This window comes from Rattus norvegicus, chromosome 12 (assembly GCF_021556685.1).
Source record: "Rattus norvegicus strain SHRSP/BbbUtx chromosome 12, alternate assembly SHRSP_T2T, whole genome shotgun sequence".
Classification (NCBI taxonomy): domain Eukaryota; kingdom Metazoa; phylum Chordata; class Mammalia; order Rodentia; family Muridae; genus Rattus; species Rattus norvegicus.
The window spans coordinates 41357201-41375246 of NC_141545.1; the positions used below are offsets into that span (position 1 = coordinate 41357201).

Sequence of the window (18046 nt, forward strand, 5' to 3'; positions counted from 1 at the left end):
CTAAGAGAAACAGCTATCCGCTCTTGTACCAAAGAAGCTGAGGAGCTGTTGGCGCCTTTAAGATCAGCTCGTGCAGATGCTTAGCCCCTGGGCAGCTTCTCCAGCTGACCTAGACTCCTGGCTGTAGGTACAGGGCTCTAAAGGCCTGATTGAAACTGCTTTTTATTCATTTGTTCCTTTTTTGAAACGAGTTAAAACCAAATCAAGATGTGAACGACCAGCAGATAAAGTTTTTACCATTTTTTCTTTTGAACATGAAACATAAAACATTTAAGCAACAAGAGACAAAAACCACAGACATAAACTGACATATAGGGACAGCTTCGTGCACCAAGGACAGACAATAGACAAAGAGGGAAAAAACCAGATGGTGTCAGCAGAGAGGTAGGATTTTCCCTTTCCCACCACTTCCACGGTGACTATCCACTCGAGTGGAGTTGATATGGACGATGGATTGTCTCAATTCTTGGACTATTACATCAACGTGTTGAAACCAAATTCCTGTAAGATACTGAGATATATTACGGGATATCTGAGCAGCACGACTAACATTCACAAATGGTATGGAAGTGAAACACAGTCCTGAATATTTTTACTCACAACCCAATTACATTAACTCCATCAAGCTGTGTATGGGCGTTGAGATGTCCTTTTGTTTGATTCTCCTGAATAAATTTTCAGGCGGTCTACCTCTATCAAATCTGATCAGTATGACTCTGTGAAGCTCTTCTTCATAGCGAGCTGCCTCATCTTCTAAATCCTCTTCCTCAGAGGAGCTAAGCTCGTCTGTCTCTGAGCTATCAAGCTCTGAAGCCTTTAATTCTTTTACCGAATAAAGACTTCTCCTTTTCAAGACTTTTTTCTCCATTCTCTGTTTTATCTCTCCCGGGGCGTTTTTTCCCCAATCTCTCGCCTCTGCAGATCTGAAGTCTTTAGAGGGGACTGTCTGCTTATTTTTATCTTTTTTCCTTGAGCTCTTTAATTTTTTACCCCACCCTGTTTCTGATATGCCATCTTGTACCTCCCCCAGCGCTCTCTGCTTTGCTATTACCGCTGGGCAGCTCCCATGCGACCTCTGACGCTGTCCGGCAGTAGCTAGAAATTCAAAAGCAATAGAGAAAGCACGAGGGCTGCTAAAACGATAATAAAAACTTCCGCCGTATCTAGCAGGGGAGTGAAGTGGAACAAATCAAGACTAGGCATGTTTCTCAGGGCCTACCTTTTAAACACTACAGTTCTGGATTCCTTCCGCAGACGGAAGACCCCCTCTTGGCGCCTGGTGATGGCGTGGCGTCCCGGGTTTCGGCACCAAAATGTCCCGCGCGACCTCGCCAGCAAGAATACACGGGGACACCGAATCCTTACTGCAGCTAAACGTTTATTGAATCTTTAAAGAGAGAGAGGCGCCGCATGGCCGGCATGGCGCGGCTTATATACACCCTAGCGCAGCGCATCCACACCTGATTGGTCGCTTACCCATGATCTCATTAGGCACACCCCAGAGTGGGCAAAGACCTGGCACGAAGGCACTCTTGCACATGCGCACACAGTTAACTTCCTGAAAGGAAGTCGGCTGGCGCGGCGGAGGCCAGCGCCATCTTGTAATGGCAAAGCTATCTCGGCCTTCCACGTGGGGCGCAGTGAAAGCCAGCGCCATCTTGTGGTGGCGAATGTTATTGTGGCCGTCTACAGCTCCTACCATGTAATTGGCTTTACTGGCTGGGACACCACTTAGTGGCAGAGCGCAGGCCTAGCATGCACAGGGCTCTAGGTATGTGTGTGCTCCTTGCTAACACACTAGCTGACTGGGTTAATAGAGTTCTGGGTTCATTTCCACTGCTGTCAGCCTTTCAGGCAGACACCAAGCCAGGAACCTGAGGCTCTTGGCCCCTGCTCCTTCCTGGCTTTTTATGCAGGACAGGAGGTCGCAGGATAAAAGCAGGGCCTGGCACAGCATGGTGGGTACTCTGTACTGATATACTTAGCCATCTTCTATAACTTTTTTGAGCACCCACTGTTAGCACTAAGGGCATAAAGCTCAGCCTTCCCCATGCTTTTTGTTTGTTTGTTTGTTTTGTTTGTTTGTTTTGGTCTTTTGAGATATGGCTTCTTTGTGCAGCCCTGGCTGTCCTGGAACTCATTCTGTAGACTAGGCTGGCCTCAAACTCAGAGATCCACTTACCTCTGCATCCCAAGTGCTGGGATTAAAGGTGTGCACCACCATTGCCTGGCTGCCCATACAACTTTTAAGAGCTCACTGTTGGCTGGGGGAGGTGAGTGAATGCAAGGGCCCTGAGGAAAAGATGGTCAGAGCTGTGTCGTGTCCTGAAGATCACCCACAAGTTGGGCACCAGAAGTTGGGAGACAGACCTTCTCTAACTGTGGCATAGGCCCAACAGGGAACTGAGATAGCGAAGGTGGGGAAGAGAGCAGGGCAAGATGCCTCAGTGGGTAAAGGTGCTTCCTGCTGGCCTGAGCTTAATCTCTAGGACCTACATCATAGAAGGAGACTGACTCTTGTAAATTGTCCTCTGACTTCCACACATGTGACCTGGAGAAAACATCACACACACACACACACACACACGCACACACACACACACACACACACAACTACTCCACACAAACTTCCTGGTATGTCCTTGTATTTTATTTGTGTGTGTGTGTGTGTGTGTGTGTGTGTGTGTGTGTGTGTGTGTAGGTATGCATGTGTGTGTGCGTGCTCATGCACATCTGTGTATGTCATGGGTACCACATACATACAGTGCCTACAGAAGCCTGAAGAGAGCATCAAAGTCCCTGGAACTGGAGTTCCGGCACGGGCGGTTTGTTATGGGTTCTGGGGACTGAACCTAGGTTCTCCTCAAGAGCAGTAAGCACTTAACCACTGAGCCACCTCTCCAGCTCCCAGAATGTCATGATCTCAACGCTGTCCAAGTTTATGGAAAGTGTTCTGCACGGTGCTCCACACCCAGGAGGCTTCCCTTACACGGTGGTGGTGTATTTTCTGAGATAGGGTCTCACTGTGTGGCTTCGGCTGATGTGGAACTTGCTGTGTAGACCTGAGCTCCTAGACTCGCTTGTCCTGACCACCCCAGGGCTGGGGTTAAAGCTGTGCGCCACCACAGCGGACAGAAGCAAAGCCTCAGCACCACCCTTACCAGCAAGTCCAGCCAGATGGAGTCTCCGCTGACACCACGCCTTCATCAGTGTCCCTGCGTCAGTGTCCCTGCAGCTCCTATTTCTGTAGTGGAGGCGTCTGGGAGATTAGGATGATCTGGCTTAGATTTCGGACTGAAAATTTGCTGTTTTCTTTAACTTTCAGGGGTGATCGGCAGTTTTGTAGTCAGAAGGCAGCCTTCTACTCAATGAATTTGACAGCAGACCCACCTCACCGCGACTTTAAACTCATTGACCAGATCAACCCTTCCATCTTCTGTATTCATATTTCAAACTGTAAGTATTTGGATTTGACAGATTTTGGAAGATCCATTTTCTTTTAAGTTACTGTATGGAAGAACACCTCCTCACTCAGTTCATTTCAAGCACCCATCTCCTGTTCTGGCTGTGAATAATTCAAGCCCTGAGGCGGGTTTACAGGTGGCTTTATAGATCCTGGGCACACACTGACTTTAAGTATTTGCTCTGTAACTGGGTTTTTTTGGTTTTTTTTTGTTTTTTGTTTTTTGTGTTTTTTTTTTTTTTTTGGTTCTTTTTTTCGGAGCTGGGGACCGAACCCAGGGCCTTGCGCTTCCTAGGCAAGCGCTCTACCACTGAGCTAAATCCCCAACCCCTAACTGTCTTTATCTTACACTTGACTTCAAAGATGTTTATGCCATGGAGTCAGAGGGATCCAAGTTGTGCGTGCCGGTGTGTGTGTGTGTGTGTGTGTGTGTGTGTGTGTGTGTGTGTGTGTGTGTTCAGTGTTCATGTGCGTGCATGCACGTGCCTGTGTGCATGTGTGTGCATGGATGTTTATTTCCTCGTAGAGCAATGGTTAAAAATTAGTCTCATCTTTAAATGTTACCTGTGGTTTCCATTTCCTTTTTCTTTTTTATTTTTACTAAGGATATTTGCATGAATACAGGATCTTTATTTTTAACCCGAGCAGTCAGGTCAGGCGGATGTGTTGGTCCACAGTACTCCTGAATGTGTGCTACTCTCAGGATACCAGGCCCACTCATGGCCCTGTCAGCTAAATGTTATCATCTCCTTCCCATGTCTTTCCATGTTTGGGATTTGTTCCCTCATGACTAAAGACCCAGGGGAATGTACTTATCCAAAGTGACAAGTGACAGTGACTGTCTAAGCCCAGTGGGCATGGAGCCTGCCTCTTCCTCTCCAGTCAGACACAGCACAGGAAGTGGCTGCCAAGAGATTAGTCCTATCTTCTGACAGGCACCCTCAGAGAGTGTGCTCTAGAAGGGGGAAGAAGCAGACTCTTGTCCATGTGCTGGACAGAGTGACCAGCCTGACCCTTGCTTCTGCTGTGTAGTTTCCCTGTAGGCCTTCAGACTTAGATGCAGCCCAGTCGAGTGATCTTGCTTGTCTATTGAATTTTCATGACAGGGTCTTCTCATGGATCCTTTGCTGGCCTAGAACTCACCATAGAGACCAGGTGTTCTCAAATTCATGATGATTAGGGATTCTGATCATTTAACAAGTCTCAAGAAATCCTGGGAGAGGCAAATGTACAAGAAAATATCTTAAAATTTAATGTGTTTGTGTGTGTGCACGCACATGTGTGATTGTGTAGATTAGAGGGTGACTTGTATAAAGTCAGTTCTCTTCCTCTATGTAAGTTCTGAGGATCAAACTGAAGCTGTGAGGCCGACTGGCAAGCACCTTCACCTGCCGAGCCGCCTAGACAGCCCTGAAAGACGGTTTTCTTACAGGAGTCTTATGCTGCTAACTGTGGTTTCCAAAGTTCAGATGTCACATACTCCATATATTGCTGCTGATTTCCAATGCTTTGTCTACAGACAAGCCGGCGCTGTCTTTTGCCAATCCGGAAGTGCCAGATGAAAACAATTTTGATAGACTGATGGGAGCATCAGGTGGCTTTACACTGAGTGCCGAGTCAGGAGTTCCTTCCACAGCCACCTCAGATGACCCACAGCCCACTAAATATGAGGTAACCCAACAACCTGATGGCCATTGTTCATACATTCTGAAATACTCTTTCCTTATAAGCTAATTTCAGTATCGACGTATAACGCCAAACTGCCTGCCCCTTGGACACTGAGAGAAACAGGTAGAGGGAACTGGCCCACGGACTCAGTGTCAGATCGTCGTGACAAGCTCACCCTCCTGGTGTTGTCCCACCATCCTAGTCTTGGCGGTGATGAGGGTGGGATTCATGCTATGAATGAATTCCCCAACCCCCAGCCCCAGCCCTCTATACGTTTCTGGAATCACGTGTCACAGTGTAATTCAGCTGGTCCTTGAAATGATCTCCCGTCTCTACCTCCCGAGTGGAAGATCAACACCAGCCACTGTCTATTCTTGTCTGTTTATGGTGGACGCCTTTAGTAGCAACGTTTTGGAGGCAGGCAGATCTCTGAGTTTGAGGCCAGTCTGGTTTACAGAGCCAGTTTCAGAACAACCAGGGCTACACATGGAAACCCTGTCTTGAAAAACCAAAATAATAATTATGTTTTTATACTTATTTATTTTTGAGAAGAATCTCACTATGTAGCCTTGGCTGTCTGACCTCACTCTGTAGACCAGGCTGGCTTTGAAGTCTGGCAGCCTAGAGATCCGCCTGCCTCTGCTTTGAGTGCTGGGATTAAAAGTGTGAGCCACTCTGCTGGTATATTATGTTTGTGTGGGAGGGCATGTGCAAGTGAGCATGGAGACCAAGAGAAGGAGACGGATCCCTTAGATCCCTTAGAGGTGGAGTTACAGGTAGATCTAAGCTGCCTGATGTGGTTGTTGGAAGCTGCAGTGGGTCCTTTGCAAAAGTAGTATGTGTCTTTTTTTTTTTTTTTGGTTCTTTTTTTTCGGAGCTGGGACCGAACCCAGGGCCTTGCGCTTCCTAGGCAAGCGCTCTACCACTAAGCTAAATCCCCAACCCCAGTATGTGTCTTTAACCATTGAACCACCCACCCTTCCGCATAGGCCCCTCCCCCCCATCCACAGACACATACAGTCTCTGAGATTTTAATGAGTATCACATAGTGAGACAGGTAACAATATGGTGATGCTGGCACCACACACACACACACACACACACAAACATTCTCCTTAGCCTCTGTCTATTTACTTGAGATAGAGTCTTACCGTTTAACTCTGGTTCACCTACTCCCTGTGTGGACCAAGAAGACGTCTAATTTACAGACATGTGCCTGCCTCTGCCCCCCTAGTAGAGGACAGAACACAGATAAACCTGGGTTAAAGGCTCGAGCCACCACACCTACCCCAAGCAACTTTAATCCCAGCGTTGGGAGGCTGAGGCAAGAGGACCACTGAGCCCTGGCAGAGTGAGACTAGCTTGGGCAACAAATTAAGAGTCAGCTCAATAAATTCATGAAAATTAAGGGGCTAATACAGGGGTTCTCAACCTTCCTAAGGCTGTGACCCTCAAATACAGTTCCTCATGGTATTGTGACCCCCCAGCCATAAAATTATTTTCAATGCTATGTCATAACTGTCCTTTTGCTACAGTTCTAAATTGTAACGCAAAGATCTGGTGTGCGGGATGGTCTTAGATGACCCTGTGAAAGGGTCATTCAGCCCCAAGTTGAGAACTACTCATTTGTCTTCTTCTGGACCTGGCCTGAGAGTCTTTTTAGCATCTCTGCTCTGCTGGTCTCAGGAACTCTAAGCTTTTATTGCTTACTCTTGGCAGGGAGGGGCCTAGTGAAGCTGGCCAGCTTCAGGGACTTCCTGAAGTTCCTTTGAGTTGTTTACCTTTCTGTGTAAGGAACTTTCCTTCAGGGTGGACTATTTTGTTCTTGGAGGAAACTGTTAGACAGCAGTTTTGGCTGTGTAGTCCTGGCTGACCTGGGACTATGTATACCAGGCTGTCCTCAACCTCACAAAGATCCATCTGCCTCTGCCTACTGAGTGCTCCCACAAAATTCATTTTAAAAAGGTATGTGTGAGAATGACCCCCCATTCTCAGCACTGTATTCCCAAACCCTCAGCTGTGTGAGCACTGTGTCAGTAGGGACTGTGTTCAGCACTGCGTCCCTAAATCCCCAGCCCTGTGGGCACTGCCATGTGTCCAGCGCATGCTGTAGGAGCACCTTATCTAACCTGTGGGTGCTGTGTTTGCAGTATGGAGCCCTTCTGCAGACCGCAGGTGAATCTTCAGGGTCATTTCTGAAACTGCCTTCACCTCTCACTTCATCTCTGTGTGCAGATGAGAACCCTGCAGGTAAGAGGGTGCGGCTGTGCTTCCTGATGGCCACTAAAGCTTGCCAGTTACACAGGCTCATTGCCTGCAGACTCCAGGTAGAAAGCCTGAAAGGTCACCCCCTGAGGAGGTCCTTTCTACCTGGTCAGTGACCGCCTGAACCCCGTAGTGAGCGCCTGCAGTAGAATCTACCCATTTCAGGCAGCGTGAGTCTCTGCAGCGTCTGATTCAGCACTAATGAGTGCTGGTCACCAATCTGCATGGGGCTGCTTCTTGGCACCCAGGGGCTGTGACAGGGCTTAGCAGGGAAAGATGCTTGCCATCAAGCCTGGCAGCCTGAGCTTATCTTTGAGACTCCTCTCAGAGGACCGTATTAGCCTCTGCCTTCCACATCTACCACAAGTCAAATGTAATTTAAAAAACAAAAGAAAATAAATTGTTTTCACACTGCCCCTTGAGGTCATGCTAATATCCCTGCTTTGTCTCAGATGTGGAAATGGTGAGGCTTTAGTTTTCTTTCTATTGTTGTTGCTTTTTGGGTTTTTGTTTTTGTTTTTGTTTTTTAATTTTTTGGTTGTGAGTCTAGCTTTCAATAGCTGAGCCATCATCAGTCTAGTCCCAACCCTCCCCCACCTTTTTTCCCCATTTTTTAAATTTTTTGAGACACTGTCTCACTATATAGCCCCAGCTAACCCAGAACTATGTAGATCAGGTTGATTTAAAAAGTCCACCAGCAGGGGGCTGGGGATTTAGCTCAGTGGTAGAGCCCTTACCTAGGAAGCGCAAGGTCCTGGGTTCGGTCCCCAGCTCCTCCGAAAAAAAGAACAAAACAAAAAAAAAAAAAAAAAAGTCCACCTGCCCCTGCGCTTCTTTCTGCTATCCCTACATTAGATTTTTTTTTTTTTTTCGGAGCTGGGGACCGAACCCAGGGCCTTGCGCTTGCTAGGCAAGCGCTCTACCACTGAGCTAAATCCCTAACCCCCCACATTAGAATTAAAGTCATTGCCGTCATGCCTGGCTCTAGTTTGTTTTCTAGTTCCGTGGTCTCTCCCTGTGGATCAGCTCAGCCTCCCCAGTTCTGGGATTCTAGGTTTTGTCTGTCTGCATAGGACTTCTCGGGCTGACTCCCTCCCACAGTGAGAAAGAACACTGAGATCACTGGGCTCAAGTGCCTGGGTCCAACCCACTTCTAGGAGAGCAGAGAGGCCAAGAGCTCAGGCCTGGGCTCCAGGAGGCCAAAGCCATGGCTCTCTAACCCTCAGCTTTGAGCGACTGCAGTGAGCAAAGGGTGACAAGTTCTGTTGCAAAGAAGCTTCTTCCTTAGATAGGAGGTCAGTGTCAGGTAAGCCATGGAGTCTGGTAGGTGGGCACCGCAGACCCTAGCTCTTGGGAGACGGAGGAGGGAGGACCGATTTGAGACCAGCCGAGGCTACACAGTGAGGCCTTGTCTCCCAAAGCAAACAAGCCAAGCTCAGACCCCATTTCCACTGTTCAGATGGATTAAACTGAAAAAGGTGGAAGCTGTGGAGAGACAGACTCTCCTGCCGCAGTCGGTCGGGGACCATTGGTCACGCCCTGCCATAGGCAGCGTGATACGATCAACATTACCAGAGCTCCTGAAGGAAGGCTTGGCCCACACACAAGAGCCCCATGCAGATTGTGACAGCAACAGCCAAGGCTGAGACAACTGCTGTGGCCATTAGCTGGGAACTGGGGAGTAATTATGCTGCATCCGGGCGAGAGCGCTAATTATCCCTTCAGGATTGCTGGAAGGTTCAGCGTGCACACATTGCTCACGGGAAATGTGCAGAACAGTGCAGTGTGTGCATTCCTGTCCAAAAGGGGAAAATGGTTGTTTAAAAAATAACCTTTACGCATGTGTTTTGTTTCATTTGCATAGTACTTCTGAAAGCTTCAGCAGGCATCACCTTCCCCCTCTGAGGCACAGCCCTGGGTGGGGGCAGAACTGGGAGGAGACACTGTTCTGCATCTTCCAGGCATATTGTATTTAGACGATTTTGTGCATGTATTTCCTAGTTGAAACCCATTTTTAAGCCCCATTTTAAACTTGCTGCATTTGAGTTGTAGCTTATTTTGCCTTTTCTTTTTTTAAAAAGAATTATTTATTTATTATGTGAGTACACTGTAGCTGTCTTCAGACACACACTGGAAGAGCACATTGGATCCCATTACAGATGGTTGTGAGCCACCATGTAGTTGCTGGGATTTGAACCCAGGACCTCTGGAAGAGCAGTTGGTGTTTTTTTTTTTTTTTTTTTTTTTTTTTTTGGTTCTTTTTTTCGGAGCTGGGGACCGAACCCAGGGCCTTGCGCTTCCTAGGTAAGCAGTTGGTGTTCTTAACCACTGAGCCATCTCTCCAGCACCTATTTTACCTGTTCTATTGACTTTCCACTTCCCATTCTTGAGCTGAACATGTTCTGTATATCCCTCCCCAACTCCCCACGCCCTGGATGTTACCATTCCCAGCATTCCTGGTGAACCAGGCCTTCGAATGCAGCCGAAGGGTGGCCATAGAAGAGTGTGAAAGAATGGAAGCTCTCAGCATGGCTCACTACAGCAGCCCTGCCATTCTGAGGGTAAGAATCATCTGGAAACAGAACCGACTGACCCTGTAAGATGTAGAGTGGTCTCCGCATGCCCGGCCCAGGTGCGTCCTCTGGCACTGTGGCCTTGGTGGCTGCCCGAGGGATCTCTGTGAAGTTTGTCTGTGGCTCGGCTGGGTCTTGCTTGCACTCAGCTTTAACATTGACCTCATTTGTCTGGAGAGCCGCTGAGCAAGGCCAGGTCTTCAGTGACTTCTCACAAATCAACACCATAAAAAGTGGGCTCCCAGGACCAGCAGGGAAGGGAAGTGCATGTTTGCCTAGAGACAGGGGCCATCAGGAAAGGTCTAGCAGTGGGTGGAGGGCACCCAAGTCCCAAGGAAAGGGCCTTTCCCTTAGAGTTGGTGACAGCTGGGATGGCCGTGAGCAAGGCCCTGGCCTACTTGTCAGGGAGGACTGAAGAGAAAAAGAGGTGACTCAAGCATGGGACTATGTCCAAGGCCCCTCCTGGTTTCCAAGTTCTTACTAGGGCTGTGGAAGGGTGAGGCAGCCTCGGCAGCCATATTCAGTCGTTCACCCCTCCTCGATCCTTCGTGTTTTCTAAGTTGGTCCTCCAGGCCCAAGTTCTAGTAAGTTTGAATTCTCAAGTTGTCCTCGAGTGTGACAGGGTGTAGCTCTCTCTCAGTACAGGCTTGGGAGAGCATGTCTTATCTGCCACTCTCCCGGAGGACCCCAGCCATGATAGGGTATATAGCCATGAGAGTGGGAGGCAAGCCTTTGGAAGGACAGCTGTGTGATGTGGGAGACCAGAGACAGGCCCTGGGAGCCTTCTGTGCCAGGGACACGGCCCTGCTGTGAAGACAGGCGCAGCGAGAGGCAGTGTGGGATGGTGACAGCAAGGCAGGCAGGCCTTGGAGTGCTGCCGCTGAGGGAAGATGAGCTGGCAGAGGGAAGGTCAGTGGCTACCACATAGACGGAAGCGTGCGGTGGCCGGGCCTGCGTGGGGAATCTGCCATCATGTCAGTGGCGTCTCAAATAATGGCTGTGGCCTTTAGCTGAAGTCTGAAAAGGCTGTGGAAACTCATCCATTTGTTGGGCCTAACTTAGCTGTGGTTTATTTTTGTCTAGGTGCCTAATTCAACGACACAGGTAAAAGCATAAAGCCCCCCGCCCCTGCCTGCCTGCCTGCCTGCCTGCGTGCCTGTCTGTCTGTCTGTCTGTCTGTCTCTCTCTCTCTCTCTCTGTCTCTGTCTCTCTGTCTCTCTGTCTCTCTCTGGGTGTGTGTGGGTGTGTGATTTAGTGGGATGGGATGGGGAGGATGTATACATGTGTGTACAAAAACTGTTAGCCAGAGGTCAACCACCCATATCACATTCCTCAGTTACCTGATTTTTTTTTTTTTAAGATTTAATTTTACCCAGCCATAGAAGCACATGGCTTTACTCCCAGCAACTGGAAGGCAGAGGCAGGCAGATCTCTGTGAGCTCAAGGGCAGTGCAGTCCACATAGAGAGTTCCAGGCCAGCCATGGCAACACAGTGAGATCCTGTTTTCAAACAAAGCAAAATGTGTTTCCGTGACACAACCTCTAGAAAGTGCCTGTTTCTACCTTTGAAGCTGGCCCGGCCCACTCCATTACTGGGTAGCATCCAGTGGTCTTTTGATTTTAACAAGACCCAGCTAAGTCACAGCCCAGGGTCCCCACATGACTCTGCTGAGGTGGCATAGAGAGTTGTGCATACTAGATTACCTTTATCCTGTCCCCCATGTCCCCACACTGTCCCCACACTGTTCCCTGTGCGAGTGAGTGATTTGCCCTGAGAGGGCAGTTGTAGTGGCCTTGGTCATAAGAGCAGACGTGTAAGGGCTGCATCTTTAGTTCTAAAGTGATGGCTTCAACACTTGCCAGTATGAATTATAAACAGTTCAGCAAAATTGAAGACAACATGAAGAGCTTTGGGCGCCTTCCCAAATATGGCTTCCAAGAATTAACCTGGAGAGTCCTCGTCAGAAGCATCCTGTCTGTCCTCAGGATGTTTTGTCACTCTTCTGGTGTCATGATCCAGGCTTCCTGACAGTATTTAGAAAGTTTGCAGGCTCGGTCCTCCCCGATCCTGCTGCTTAGCCAGCCACTGTGTGTGAGCTGCCTGGAAGGCAGGCTGCACCTCCTGAGGCAAGGGTTTGCTCTGGGAAGCTGGGCTTCGGCTGTGAACCTAAGACTGAGTGTAGAGGTCTGCACTGTGTTCCGGTGTTAAGCGTGTGTGTATGTGTGTGTGAGCGTGTGTGAGTGTGAGAGAGCGTGTGTGTGAGAGTGTGTGTGCATGCGTGTGTGTGTGAGTGTGTGTGCCTGTGTGTGAGTGTGGGAGAGTGTGTGTGTGTGTGCCTGTGTGTGAGTGTGGGAGAGTGTGTGTGTGTGTGTGTGTGTGTGTGTGCACACGCGTGCACAGTTGGTCATACAATGGAACTGTGTATTTGTAATGTGCCGGGCAGTTTCCCCCTTTGGTGCTGGGTTGTGAACCCTGTTCTCCCATATGCTGGCCCTTCTGTCAAAGTGACCAATGCTCTGGCTTTGGTCAGAGGTTGTGCCAGCGTCTCTGCAGTCTAACCCAGGAGGTTTTCATCACTGTAAGAACTGTAGTATCCCTTAGGTGTCACTCCGTGGGCTTTTCAGTTCTGGTCCCTGATAACCACTTTGGTCTCTGCATTGGAATATCCATATTGAGTGCAGTCTGCAGGATATATGGCCTTTGGTGTCTGCTTTCTGTTCTTTCTTTTTTAAGATTTATTTATTAATGTCTGTGAGCACACTGTAGCCATCTTCAGACACACCAGAAGAGGACATCAGATCCCATTACAGGTGGTTGTGAGCCACCATGTGGTTGCTGGGAATTGAACTCAGGACCTCTGGAAGAGCAGTCAGTGCTCTTAACTGCTGCACCATCTCTTTTAAAACATTTCTTTTAAAAACATTTCTTTTTATTATTTTTAAACTATATTCTGGGAGTGGGAGGTGGCATACCTTTAATCCCAGAACTTGGGAGGCAGAGAGAGGCAGATCTCTGAGTTCCAGGCCAGCCTGGTCTACAGAGTGAGTTTTAGGACTGCTGGGGTTACACACAGAAGCCCTGTCCTGAACCTGCCCCACTCCCCCGCACCCCCGGAGATGATTATGTGCATGTCTCTCTGTGTGTGCAGTCCCAGAAGAAGGCGTCAGGCCACTTAGAGCTGTACTTACAGGTGGTTATGAGCCCCTCAGCATGGTTCCAGGAACAGTGCTCTTAACCACTGAGCCATCTCTGCAGCCCCTGGTGTCTGATTTCTTCCACTTACTGTTTTCAAGACTCACCCTGCAGTAGCACGTGTGGGTATTTGGTTTTCATGTGTGAGTCATGTTCCTTGTGAAGATGGACACTTGACACTGGTCCAGTTCTCAGCTGATGGACGTCCGGGTTGTTTCCGTGTCTGTGATGAATAGGCTTCTTAGAATGCACCTTTGAACACGTGTGGTGTGTGTGTGTGTGTGTGTGTGTGTGTGTGTGTGTGCTCGGAAATACCTTCACTCTTGCAAAGGTGTGTGCACTGTGTGCACAGTGTGGGTAGCAGTGGGTGTCCTCTGCTTTGCATTTGCTGCCACTGAGTGTTCATTTTAGGCTCTGGGTGCTGGAACAGGGTCACCTGTGCTGTATGTCGGATGTGGCTGGTAGCCTCATGACCAAGATACTTTCCCTCTCAGGTCTCCATCAAGATCCAGTCTATAATGTATCGGTCTCTGAATCACACACTGACCCAGTTAGAAGGCCGTGGTATCCTGCGGCCATCTCTGGTCAGCACTGGGCAAGACAGACTCTGCAGCAACGTTGTTCTCCAGGTAGGCATCCAGTGTGTCTGCAGTCTTGCTCCAACTGCCTGACTCCAGCCTGCTGGCTGCAGGGGAACTTCACACCTTCCCCTGCTGGACTGCTGGTCGCTACCGTGCTGGTTCTCTTCTTGGTTGACCTCCAGCTGCTCCTGCTGCTCTGCTCTCCCGCCAGAGAGCAGGCCTTCACCTGTCTACATGATCCAATACCTTGCAGGAATACATCACATTTTTCTTGTCAGTGGTTAGGACGATGGCTCAGTGGAGTAAGAGTGTTTGTTCCACAAGGATGCAGACCTGAGGTCAAATCCCTAGCACCTATGTAAAAAGCCAAGCATGGCTACCACCATAACCCCAGCACTGGGGGACAGCAGATCCCCAAGAGTCAGCCAGCCTCACTGAAATAGAGCTTGTGGTTCAATGAAGGACTGTGTCTCCAGGCAGTAAGTCTGAGAGTTACAGAGGAAGACACCCAGTGTCACTCTCTGGCCTCTGGCCTCTGCATGTGCAGGCATGGGTACACACTCTCTCACACTCGCTCACACTCTGCATGTGCAGGCATGGGTACACACTCTCTCACACTCAGTCACAGGCACCATACATACAATTTATCGCTACCACCATTTGATGGGACTCATTTCTTCTGCAGAAATAGGCTGTTCACATTGTGCTTGAGTCAGCTGATCTGAAATGTCAAAACCCTGGGTACAGAGAGGCTGAGGTGACTGTCCACTAGGATGCTAAGGGGATACGAGTGACATGATTGGACAGCAGACTTGGGGGCTGTGGTCTTTCTGTGGCTGCTTTGTTGGAGTTGGTAACATGGCTGCTGAGCCCCATTCTTCCCCAGGTAAAGTACAGTCTGCTATACACAGCCAGCGGCCAGATCCAGGAAGCCGGCCTCTCCCTCGTGCTGGGGACGCTCATCAGCACCGTGAGTCTCCTGCAGCAGAAGTTTGAGATTCACTTTATTCAGGTGAGTCTGAGAGGAAGCCTGGCTTCTGGGGGCAGCACTGACAGTGGAGAAGCATGACCCAGCTCCCAGCCTGAGCTGCAGTAATGTGTGGGGTTTGCCTGGAAGCCGGGTGCTGTCCCATGCCTTGCAGGCTCACAGAGCGCTGTCCTCCCACTCTCTGGGATCTATTTATACTTCAGAACAGAGGGAGCTGCTCTTCCAGATGTTACAGTGAGAAGCACTGTGTTGCCCCCGCTCTTACCTAAATAATGTTGCCCAGGTCATCACCTTGTCTTTCAGCATGGCACCAAGCCTGTTCCTCTCAGTGGCAACCCTGGTTACAGAGTGGGACTCCCGCTGGCCGCTGGCTTTCAGCCTCAGAAGGGGTATCCTTTTTTTCCGGGTCTGTGGAGAAGGTCACCTTCCCTGTCTGCATGGTGGGCCGTGCTTCCATTTGTTGCCAGAGACGCTGTGGGCGGCCTATGGGAAGGAGGTACCTGATTGGCCAGAGCTTCCACTGAAAGCGCGTTCCACTGAAATGTGGCACGGCTGGTTTAAATGGAGTCTGGTGCTTTGGGGAAGATGGCAGTGCATTTAAAAGGACAGCTGGAGGCAGAGGGTTCTTCTAATCTTTGATTCATTTATTCAGTTGTTTTTAAGAAAGTCTCTCACTGCGTACTGGAGCTCACTATGTAGGCCAGGGTGGCCTCAAACTCAGGAGGATGCCTTGCCTCCTGAGTGCTGAGGTCAAAGGTCACTCTTTGGCATCGCTTCCAATCTCAGGCTGGCTGTGGCGGTGACTTGAGGAGTCTCCTGTCTCAGCCCCCTCACCTTACACTTCATTTCGAAACAAGGTTCCAGCAAGTCGGTCACCCTGACTGGTCTCACGCTCACTTGTAGCTCAGGTGGTCCTCAAATGTGCCCCCCTCAGCCTTTTGAGGGGCTTGATTGTGGGCCTGGCCACCGCAGCTGGCTGGAACTAGTTTGGAAGATGAGCCAATCAAGAAAGAGATTTGCTGCCGTGTTACCCTTCCTGGTAATAGGCCAGGGCCTGGAGGAGCCTGCGTCTCACTCAGGTCTCACAGCATGCGTGAAGCCATTTTCTTCCTAGACAGTCTGACTGCTCTGGAAGTGTTGACTGTCCCTTAACAGTCTGTGAATGTCTGGGATTATTCAGACAACGAACAGACAAGGCCAGCTTACTATTCTTCGTAGCACAGGCAAGCAGGACTGCCTGGCCAGCCACGGGCAGCGGGCTCCTGTGCTGTTTGGCTACAATGTGCAGTCTGGCTGTCAGCTCAGGTGAGTGGCTGTGGCAGAGATCACACATCCTTCAGCTTTAGCCACATCGATAGCACAGGCGTCACAGTGGAGGCTGACCCTAACCCTGTGTAGCTCAGGGCAGACTCGAACTCCTGGCCCTCCTGCCTGAGCCTTCTGAGATCTGCAATGGCATTTATGGATCTCTGGGTCTGTGTATTTGTTGATGAATTCCTACTCTGTACAAACCCTTCTCTTTGCTCCTCTCATCTCCCTTCCCCTGTACCCTTCCCACATCTTTGCAGTGACTCTGTTGTTAGTTTGACTGCTAGATGTCAGATCAGTGTTTCTTCCTAAGAGTTCCACCGAACACTTTGCCACAGGATGCCAGGAGACATGAGAAAGCCACTGTGTTTCCTGGCTTCTGCCCATGGCACAATGTTCAGAGGGGGCAGGGGAGTGGGAGACAAGTTGGGAAGCTGCTTTGGGCTATCTCCATGACCAGGATGTGCAAAGGCAGGGCCATGTCAGCAATTGGAGGATCACATTTTTGGAGAGGGAGGAAGAAGTGTAGAGGCTGACATGTCTTGGAGGTTGTCAGCTCCTCCCTCTGTTGGCCTCTCTTTCCTTCTCAAAGGTTGACAGGCACCATCCCATGCGGGCTTCTGGCACAGAAGATGCAGGATCTGCTGAGAGGCCAGGCCTTCCCTGACTACGTGGCTGCGTTTGGGAACTCACGAGCCCAGGATGTGCAGGACTGGGTGCCTGTGCACTTTGTCACCCACTCCTCCAACACGAAGGTAAAGACTGAGAGGCTGCTGGCCCCCCTCGAGTGTGCCTTCCTCTGCCTGGTGGGCCACAGGAGGCTAGGGAGGCACCAGGGCGGGAGGGAGGCAGGCAGGCAGGTTTCAGGGAGGGGGAGGGAGGAAGAAGGCTACAACCAAGCTGGGTGGGTTTCCAGCTCGCTCCTCTTCACGTGCCTTGATGAGTAGTTTTCAAGCGTCTGTTTGCTTCCCTGTGATGTGGAAACTGAATGGACCAGGACAGCACAGGACCCCAAGACCAAGTTCTCAGCACAGAGGAGATGTATTTGCCCCAGAGGGACAGAGGGCAAGGAATAAGAGACAAAAACAGGAGATAGAGGATGAGGGGGAAGGAGAAAGTAAGAAGGGATGGGGGTTAGGGGTGTGATAATGCCCTGCAGGGACAAAGAACTGCCTCTGGATAGAAAGGAGACAGACAAGGCCCGTAGGCAAATAGAAATTTATAAGGGATGAAATGTTTTATTTTAACTGGGTGTGTTAATCAGGGCAGCCAAAGGGGGCTTTACTTTGATAGCTGGACCTTGGTAGTCAGCCTCAGGAGGAGGAGGAAGTGGCCAAATGTGGGCACAGGCCTTGGGGCCAGCTTTGGGGATGTGATCTAATGATTTAACAAGGCAAGGCCTGCCAGAGCCATGTTGGCCAGGCCCGGGCCTACCAGAGCCCTCCAGAAACAATGTCACTGACCACACAGGGTTATTTGTTTGGTGTTGGCGGACACAGTGGTCACTCCATAAACTGGGAGCACAAGTGACCACCATAGTCGAATATGGTTGGGAAATCAATGTTACATCTAAATCTGGAACTTTTTAGTGCTAACATGTTACTCATCATATGGTAGCTGTGGTCAAAACTGGGGCTCCCTGAAATATCTCTAGCCCTCCTGTGTGAGGTGGACATGAACCGTGAATTTCCTGTCCATCTTCAACTTTCTCAGTCCCCAGGACACCAGGCCCTCCAGAGTTTCCTGCAGTCCTCCAGGATGGTCAGCTCAGAGGGCAGTGATGCAGTAAGCCTTCCTCGGGCATTTGGGGACAGGAGGGACAGGAGATGTGGCCATGCCATGCCCTCTGTGCTGTAATGGCAGTCCACCCACACGGGAGTTCTTTCCATTCCAAAGTTCCCCAAAGAGTTTAATGGAAGCTGACATCCTACAAATAGCTTCCTGGTCACACGTGACTCTTCTGCCCACCTCCTTCTCTTGTCTTAACAGCAGAGTGTGGGCTGTCCC

General features: G+C 49.8%; 1 protein-coding gene across 1 annotated transcript in view; it reads left to right on the plus strand.

Moving 5' to 3' along the window:
* Positions 1-18046, plus strand: part of Tctn1 (tectonic family member 1) — a 33126-nt gene that overhangs the window by 10244 nt on the left and 4836 nt on the right. Inside the window, exons 3-12 of the mRNA NM_001401130.1 lie at positions 3326-3456; positions 4983-5134; positions 7282-7381; positions 9848-9957; positions 11053-11073; positions 13657-13791; positions 14630-14755; positions 15035-15120; positions 15896-16036; positions 16632-16794. Coding sequence (NP_001388059.1) covers positions 3326-3456; positions 4983-5134; positions 7282-7381; positions 9848-9957; positions 11053-11073; positions 13657-13791; positions 14630-14755; positions 15035-15120; positions 15896-16036; positions 16632-16794 — 1165 coding nt within the window. The remainder of the gene's footprint in view (positions 1-3325; positions 3457-4982; positions 5135-7281; positions 7382-9847; positions 9958-11052; positions 11074-13656; positions 13792-14629; positions 14756-15034; positions 15121-15895; positions 16037-16631; positions 16795-18046) is intronic.